The sequence below is a fragment of the Equus quagga genome, chromosome 8 (genome assembly GCF_021613505.1).
Source record: "Equus quagga isolate Etosha38 chromosome 8, UCLA_HA_Equagga_1.0, whole genome shotgun sequence".
Taxonomy (NCBI): domain Eukaryota; kingdom Metazoa; phylum Chordata; class Mammalia; order Perissodactyla; family Equidae; genus Equus; species Equus quagga.
Genome location: NC_060274.1, coordinates 98,815,011 through 98,824,514, shown reverse-complemented (window position 1 = coordinate 98,824,514; position 9,504 = coordinate 98,815,011). Strand labels below are relative to the sequence as shown.

At 39.9% G+C, this 9,504-nt stretch overlaps 1 protein-coding gene across 5 annotated transcripts in view; it reads right to left on the bottom strand.

Annotated features, from left to right (window-relative positions):
• ST7 (suppression of tumorigenicity 7) overlaps positions 1 to 325 on the bottom strand; it is a 250,766-nt gene extending 250,441 nt beyond the window's left edge. For all 5 annotated transcript variants that reach the window (XR_006889828.1, XR_006889829.1, XM_046670172.1 and 2 more), the window contains exon 1: positions 54 to 325. Coding sequence is in view for 3 of the 5 variants with exons in the window: in XM_046670172.1 (XP_046526128.1) it covers positions 54 to 204 (151 nt within the window). In the remaining 2 variants the exon portion in view is untranslated. The remainder of the gene's footprint in view (positions 1 to 53) is intronic.
• Positions 326 to 9,504: the final 9,179 nt, after the last annotated feature.

Sequence of the window (9,504 nt, the reverse complement as noted above, 5' to 3'; positions counted from 1 at the left end):
AACTTTCCGGGGCGGGGGAGGGGCGAGCGCCGCGGGCCGGCTGCCGGCCTTACCTGTGCTCAAGTTGTCGTTGATTTTCAAGGGCACCCGCAGGATGTAGACGAGGAAGAGCACGATGAAGAACCACACGGTCCAGAGATAAGTCCACGACCAGACGATGCAGGACTTGAGCTGCTCCAGAAAGCCCGTGCCCGCTTCAGCCATTTTTCGGCGCTGCTCTCTGCTGCCGCGGCTCTCGGTGTCTGCCGGGATGATTCACCGGCCCGGAGGCGCCGCTCGCGACGCCGCCGCCGCCGCTGCACAGGCGCCCCCGGAGCCCGCCCGCCGCCCGGCTCTCGGGCGCGGCGGGAAATCGCGCGCCGACCGCGGGCGCGCTCGCCTTCGCTTCCCCAGCCTTCCTGCTGAGTCTGTGAAGGCCCCCCAAGTGGCCTTCGTGAAGGGATCACGTGGCCTCTGCCCCCTCGCATTCCGATGCCATTTATATTGATCATGGTAATATTTAGAAAGACAGGCGAAGTGGCGCGCTGAGGGACACGGGACATACTAATGATAACTCAAGTATCTTGAGGGTTTCCTGTGGCCAGGCGCTGTTCCAAAATCTGTATAATCTCTTTTAATCCCTTCAGCAATCCCCGATATATAGATAGGGAAACTGAGGCACAAAGCGATTGGGTAGTTTACCTTAATCTCGAGCCACAATTCGGTTGCAGTATGATGGATGCCGGGCTCCGAGGTCTTGAACCCAACACTCTACTCTTTTTCTCTCAGAATTCAAGTTCAGAGGGATGAATAAACCCGGGCAACTAGAAAAATAGAGATGTGCTCCTGTCACAGGTTAATAGGCCTGAAGATAAATCACTCTATTAAGCAAGATTTGGATTTGCACACTCTATTTAGCTTTGTTTTGTCTTCCTTGAAGCAGCACAGAGGATTTCCAAAGAAATATTGACAAGAGGAATGTTTATCCTCCAATTTTTGGGGCAATCACAGTTCGAACAACTTTTAGTCTGTTTTTAATATAAACAATTCTCCGGGATAATTTTGGCTTATTCTGTCCTGGCTACTTGAAACAAGACGTACGTTATAAACGTTTTTGTCTGTGCTGAATAAAATGCGTTGCCTTTGCCAAATGAAATTCTAAAGTTTGTTTCTCTCCATAAATAATTTCACTTTCTGTGTGTTATACGGTAAGGAAGCAACTGCTGGTTATTCAATCTACGGCAAAGACATTTTTAGAATTCTGAGCATTCAGCGGAATCTTTTATTATAAATTTTGTTTTGCTTACCTGTAGTTTCCTCCATACTAAAACAAGCTCCTTTAATTTTTTACATGTAGGACCTGCTTATGACGTACATAATAGAACTATTTTTACATTTTCACTAATTTCAAACTCACTCTCAGCTACTGGTTTCAGATACGGACAAGGAGAAGAGAAATTGACACATACATACTTTTTATAGTTATTTATGGCAGCACATGCCGCAATTTTTGTATCTAACAATGATGCCTGGATTCTCAGAATAAAACAGCAAGGACAGGAATCATCTATTTTGTGTGATGATGAAGTAATCTAACCAGATTCTCTGCAATAGGATTGCCTATTTAGTTTAAATGAACATCCTGGGGCCGGGCTTTTTGCTATAGTGAACCTGAAAAAAGGGACATAAATATGACTCAGTTGAGCCTCAATTTTCTGATAGTCTGCTAGGCGCTCCTGGAGGGTCAGCTGTGTCTTACTCATCATTGCCTCTCCTTGGTGTGCAGCCTGGAATGGGGGTTGGGATTGGAGACATGGTTTTTGTGCTTGGACGCAAAAGTGAGAGAGCATGGTCTCTTGGGAACTGCGCTGCTTCAGTATGACTGGAGTGCAGGCTCCATGTGGACTGGTGTCAAGAGAAATAAAACTGAAGATGAGCTGATTTTGAAGGGCCTTGTAGAAACACTAAGGTATTCACAGTTATTTTGTGTTGCACACACTAACTCAAATGACCAATGCAGAGATTTATGTAAATGGGGATTAAAGAAATGTTAAGAGGTAGAATTCACGGGGCTTGGTGACCAACAGGCAGGCTAAAGATAAAGGGTAACAGCTCACTCTTGAATGGGGCCATTCATGAAATAGTGACAACCCAGATATGTCTAGCTCCCTCTTGACCATCTCCCCATGGAATGGCCCACAGTCACCCCACTCTCATCACATCAAAAACTGAACTCAATACTTCCTCACCCCCAACTGCTCCTCTTCTAGACTTCCATCAGGGAATGGGCACCACACTTCCAGCTCCCTAATTCAGAAATCTGAGGATGATCCCACTCAGATCCCTCCTCTCACTCACCTTCTTTCCAACAATTTTTTTCTTTCCAATTTTTTCTATGTCTCAGATCTGTCACTTCTCCCTATTCCCCTGGGGATAGCCTTTAGCCTTTAATCTCTCACAGCCTGACCATCTCTCACAGACAACCAGGCAGCGGGCTCCCTGATTCCCCCACAGCCAATACTACCACCTCCATAACCATCACCACCACTACCTCCACACCACCTGCTCAATCCACCTTCTTCCGCACTTCTCTACCAGAGTTACCTCTTAAAGCACAAACCTATCTCACTCCCTGCTCAAAATCTTTTAAGGCCCCGTCCACTCCACTCCTACTCCACCCCAAAGCCTACCTAAAGGATAAAATCTAGATAGTAGCCAAAGCCCTTTGCAGGGCACTCCTACCAACCTATGCAGTCTCATATCCCACCCTAGGCACTCTTCACACCACGAACATTTTGCAGATCTGCCATTCTCTTCCACACCTTTGGACCTGCACCACAGCACCTGCCTGTAGTGTACTTCTCTCTGCTGTACTTCCCACCCAACCTTCTCTCCCTGCCACAACTGCCTGATAACAGCTTATTTAGAGATGCTCTTGAAATATCACCTCCTTTGTGACACCAGCTACCCCCTGCCCCCCAGAGTTCACTGTCTCTTCCCTGAGATGCAGCACTAGGAAGCTTATGGTGGGCTGCTAAGGCTTGGAGCCAGACAATGAAGGGCTCTATTCCTGATCCTGCCAGTCACTAACTGGGTGCTCTTTACAAGTTACTGAGTTTCCCTGAGCCAGTTTCTCCGCCTGTACAATGGGTTACACTTGTACCTATTACATACGTTCTTGGAAAGATGCAATGAGATGCATACCAAAAATGCTTAGCACAATGCCTAGTCAATATCTTTCCTCTCTGTTAGCAAGTTGAGGCCTTTAATGTTAAGTAATTTACTATTGTTGTTTATTTTAGTCCTCTTTACCTTCTAGTACAAATAGTGCTGTGTTTGGCACACAGTATGTGTTCAATAAGTATTCATTGAGTGTTGTCTGAAGCAATGAGAAAATCAATTATATCCAAAGAAATTCCAAGTCTTACGAAGATTTGGACTTGCATTCAATTCAGGGGTAAGAGTGAAGATTTGCCCTTCCGCCATATGGTGAGCTTCCTTGAAAGTTTGTTTCAGGAATTGTAACCACCTGTGGATTATATAATAGGAGTTAAATGACCATTAATTTATGGGAATTATGTCAAAAACAATATACTCCTAAATTGCTCTTAAATTGGTTTATATGTTTGGTTAAAATGTATATCTTGGTCTGATAAAAATATCTGAACTGAATAAGAAACCAACATATTAGGGAAGAACTTTAAAAGTTCTTTAAAATTACTTCTATATTGTTTCTTTGTTTTGTAAGTGGTGTTTACAAGTATTTAAGTGTATATTGGCTGTCATAGTTTTATACTTTAACATATAACATACTTTATATGTTATAAGCTGAAGAATCTATTTTTGTAAATGATTTTCAGAGTTCATCTTAGATTTAAATGCAAGAAATATCTGTTGTGTCCTTTTGGTTTTTCTTTAAAATAAAGAAAAAATCTCACCCACATTCACTGGCTAAATTTATGAATGAGTCAATATCCTGTGTTCATGAATAACATCCTAACTAACTAGTTAGTCTTATTTAGTGACTTACCTAGAACTGAATAAGTGCACATCCAACCTAGTTTAGTTTTGAGAACCAGTAGAGTAGACAAACAGGTTTGGAAAGGAATTCACCATTTCTAACTTCTTCAAGACAACATACTTTCTCATAGAGTATTGAAGGGATGGAATTCAACTATCCATATATAGTTTAAAGATTATTTAGATAGCAAAAGGCTTGGGGAGAACATCCCCACGATGTAATACTGCATGTAGAAAGAAGAGTGCATTTCCATAATCGACATACACACATATTGCAATCTTACAGTGAAAGGTTCACAATGACTAGGTTTAGAAATTATATGATGAATTGTAGTCACAGTTACTTTCGTTCCCCCATTCCTTAAAAAAGGTATCTTAGTTTCTCTGTAATGCCTTTCACAGACATGTCAACACTCAGTGACAGTCCTTAACATCCCTGATTCGTTTAAAAAATCAAAATTACTTTTAATAAAGTATTAATGAATAAATTAATAATTATATATTATATAATAAATAAATTAATAATTAATAAATAAATAGTTTTAATAAAGTACTTTTTTTGATATACAGAATAATTCTGATAACAACAATGCAAAATAGAACAAGCAGAGCCTTGTATAAAGAATCTGAAGGCACCCTAACCCTATCTATACCCTAAAAACCTGCTCCAGCCAGTGAAGGATGGTTCCTCATTTTTAAAGAAAAAGAAAAAGAAAATTCAGTCAACACAGCCTTCTCCTTTTTTCTTCTTTTAAAGATTGGCACCTGAGGTAACATCTGTTGCCAATCTTCTTTTTTTTTACTTCTTCTTCTTCTCCCCAAAACCCCCCAGTACATAATTGTATATTCTAGTTGTAGAATTGTGTACTGTGGCTGTGCCATATGGGATGCCGCCTCAGCATGGCTTGATGAGCGGTGCCATGTCCACACCCAGGACCCGAACCAGTGAAACTGTGGGCCACTGAAGCAGTGTGTGGTGAACTTAACCACTCAGCCACAGGCTGGCCCCAGCCTTCTCCTTTATTGCTGAAATATAATCAGGAGAGGAGACCAGAGGAAGATGAATGAGATTAAAAAAAAAAAAAAGTTTTGAGATAGCAGAGATCAGACGTATTCAACAAAAATGAGACCGGAAATACATATAAAGGAACTCTCTGAAGCTCTATCCGATCCTTTGGTTCCTAGGTGAAGCAATCATGAGAGGCAACGGTATTACTTACTCTCTTTATTCTTGACTGTGGTACTCAATATCTTTACTCTTGAGAAGGTACTCTGAGATGGGCTAGGTTTTCAGTTTCAGCCGCACATTAAATAGTGTAGAAACGATGACAGTATACTTTTCTTTTTATTCCTTTTTTTTAGGAAGACTGGCCCTGAGCTAACATCAGTGCCCATCCTCCTCTACTTCACATGTGGGACGCCTGCCACAGCATGGCTTGATAAGTGGTGCCCGGGTCCGAAGTGGCGAACCCCGGGCTGCTGAAGCAGAGTGTGAACTTAACCACCACCAGGCCAGCCCCTTTTCTTTTTCTTCTTGATACTCAAACCCAAGAGATTTTTTTTATTACAGCATTTTTAATCAAAATAAAAATCCCTTGTCTGAAATTTTCTGTATTTGTAAAACATCATCAGTTATCCCAATTTTATTATTTTATTTTAAAATAGTATATTTTGGGCACATGGCTGGCTAAAATTTCAGGAACTAGAGTCACATCTAGATATCTCTTTGCTAAAAATTACACTATTTCAAAAATACCCAGCACTAGTGATAACCATCATATAAAATAATTCCAAGACAAGTACAAAAATATTATGCTGTGTATTTCCTTGCTATGTGCAGGCCATGTTATTCTGAGGTTTTGGCTTCAAATCGCAAGGTCATGCACACAAACCTCCAAAGCACCTGACAGATTTAGATGCATCAGTTAAACAATCTGTTGCCTTGAAAAAAATCCAGAAATCAGGTTAGATAGATGTTACAGAATTATTGGTAGAATTAAGAAAAATCGAATAGTTGTGACATAAGCTTAAATTTGTTTTTATTGACAGATCAATAAAAATTCTCTTTAAAAAACAAAGAGCATTTATTGTTTAATTTCTGAGAATTGATTCCATTCTTTATATGAGATGTATTCCCTTACACTTTATCAGTTACATTTCATTTTGTTCTCATTTCTAATGTGCAAGCCTATACTTAGGCATGCAAATTAAAGTGGAAATTTCACAATCATCTGGTATATTTGGCCTATGTAGAAACCTAATCTAAAAAAGAGAAAGAAAGAAAAGCCAGATTATTTTTATCTTAAAGCACATTTCAGGCTAGTATTAAGTGATATGCTTGCCCACTCCAGCTAAATTAATTGTATTTCTAATATTAATTCTAACCTCTCATCTTTACTTTGCCTCGCAAAAATTATTCCAGGTTTTCCTTTTATTCTCTCTTTCAATGCTGTTGCACAACTGCTATATTTAGCAGCTTATGCACATTTAACTATGATGGGATTTATCTCCCTGTTAATAATGACAGTTAGTGAATATGAGCTATAATTGAAGCTGTGGCTTCCCTTGAGTTTTTCCTCCCCCTCAAAATTATCTTTATAATACTATTTTTACAGTATAATTTTTTTCTCTTTCATCAAAGTTTGTCATTCTACCTTTGAGCTGAAGATGTCCACATAATCAAGCCAATTTGAATTAACTTGTCAAATCTGACTGATTGGACAAACTGTAGGAAATAACTTGCTATAGCCTAGATTTAATTATCTGCACTTCCATTTCTCATGTGCATTTCATATTACACTTTTATTCCAAAAGAGGCACTGATCTTGGGCTACCATGTTTAGACATATCTATCAAATATTATTTATACATTAGTTCATTGGTCCATGTTCTCTCTCTTTTCTTTTTTTTTGGGGGGCAAAGAAGATTGGCCCTGAGCTAACATCTGTTGCCAATTTTCCTCTTTTTGCTTGAGGAAATCTAAAATCTGTGCCGATCTTCCACTATTTTGTATGTGGGACGCTGCCACAGCATAGCTTGATGAGCAGTGTGTAGGTCCACGCCCAGGATCTGGCCCTGTGAACCCCAAGCCGCCAAAGGAGAGCTGATGAACTTAAAACCACTATACCACCAGGCCAGCCGCGGTCCATGTTCTTTTATTGGATCTCTTCCTGGGCCTAGCACAGGCCTTGTATGCTGAATTGAACTGAAGTGATTATATTAAAGTGGGGAGTGAGCAGATAGGCTTGTTTGATTTTTTTGACCTCTCAAACAAGTTGGATTTCCAGACTTACCAAATTTAAGCCCTGTGTGATTCTCATGTAAGAAAGGACCAATGCATGTAAATGACAGGGGAAAATATTTCCAGTTGAGGAGATAGCCTCTAAGAGACCCTCTAGCTAGCTGCCCATGCCTGAGATCACCAAGAGTATTCTCACAGAGATGTGGCTGACCACCAGCTTCATCTGGACACCAGGAACAACATCTGTGTTTGTCCTGTAGGAAGGGATCCTTGCAGAAGGTGGGAGGCTGCGTGAGCTTTGCTGGGACTTTCCCAATTTTAAATCTGAAAGTCCTGAGCCCTGGGAACCCCCTGCATCACAGTTGGCCTAAATGACCTCTGAATTTTCTTTCAACTGAGAAAGATTCTAAGATGCAGGGCCTACCCTCCAACCCTGGGAGGTAGGAGGACGTTTATTTTCCCCACCTCCCAGTGGGCCTTCTCTCTTCCTCAGCTGCCTGGGCCTCCACTTCCTTCCCTTTCTACTTTCAAAATCTGCTCTCGTAACTATCAATTTATTTATGCATAAACAAAATGTATGTTAGCTCAAAAAGTTATTCTTCTAAGTGCTATGAACAGATACCAGATAGCAAAGCTGCAACATAAAATAATGCTTCTCAAGTGTTTTCAGGCGTCAGCGTATCTCGGGACTCAGGGGACCCTTACTGAACCTCAATATGCTGGTAAGTTTAATTCCATCACACAAGGTAAGAATAAATATATGAGTATATTATACATCTCCAATTAAAAAAAATCATAGTAAGAGTGTGTATCCTTAAAAAAAACAAGCAGACAAGCTAAAAAAAATCTATAACTTACTATTTCTCTTATTGCTAATTTACTACTTACTCATCTGTTTTATTGTTTACTAGGACTCTAGAAAACAAACAACAGCAATAGGCAAAGGTTTAATAAAAATGTATGGGAAAGAAACAACTTTGAGAAAACCATTCTCTTTTCTGCAAGTTAAGATTGCCGTTTTAGGCTAGTTCACAAAACACTTGAGTTCCAAGAAATTATAGATGGAGAAAACTGAGGTAAGCAAATGAAATTTCAAATTCAGATATTACCCAGCAGTGGTGGGATTTGAATCATGATATAGTAGAAGCAACGTGAAATTCAGTAAATAAATATGTAGGTTTAGAAAAGTGTTCTCAAAACTTTGGCCAGCAGTGAAAAAAAATTTAAACTCACTCCCAAAGTACGCATATCTATTTGTTTATAAGTTAGTGTGTTCCATGATAGCAATATACTACATACACAATAAAAATAATGATACAGGCATTTCAAAGGTGACTTGAATATAAAAGTTTTAGCATTTCCCCCCCAAAACCCAACAGATTGTCTACGTCCTTCTGGACGGCCTGCACCCCACTTTAAGGATCAGTTGCTTGGAGAGCTTATACATTGACTGTTACTTCATTGTTGCCAAGTTGCCTTAAATCCCATAACAACATTGCTGCCTCTCGCAGCTAATACTAACATAAGTCTGGAGTAGATCTCGTTTTGCAGGCTCCTCTGAGCACCCTGAGCAGTACCACTCTCATCAAAGGCTCATCCCATCCCTGCACAGCCTCCTTGCGATGGCTTCAGTTCATCAGTATATAACTGCTAACGTCTCAACCTCTACGGTGGCTGTACATTTCTAGCAGTGCCCTTAGCCCATGGATAAGTCATTGGCTGTAAATAGACACGAGGAGGAAGGGAGATTTTAACCTAACTCCACAAAAGTTTTATCTTTCTTTATCTCAGCTCACACTCAGCAGGCATTTTTTTTCAATGTAACACTGTCATGATAATGGCAATTTACTTTGGCTTTAGAATTTTTATTTTATTCTTTGTTTAGATTCCAATTCTTTAAAAATGTAAGAAATTCTCCTTTTTATCTATATCTTTCCCTCTATTTTCTTGAACATATTAACCATAGTTCTTTTAAAGTCCATATCTGTTAACTTCAGTATCTGGATCACCTGTGGGTCTATTGCTATCGTTTATTTGGGGTTTTTTTCTTCCTCTCTTGGCTTTATTTCGATATGTGCATGAATTTTTTAATGGATGGTTAACATTGTTTATAAACAGAATTATAAAGGCTGCTCCAGATGACTTTATCGTCTACTAGAGAGGGTTTACCTTTGCCTCTGCTAGGCAGAGGGAGGGTGTGAAAAATGAGTTTCCACTTAAACTAGTGGCACTCGAGATACGAGACTGGCTAAAATATTTTAAAG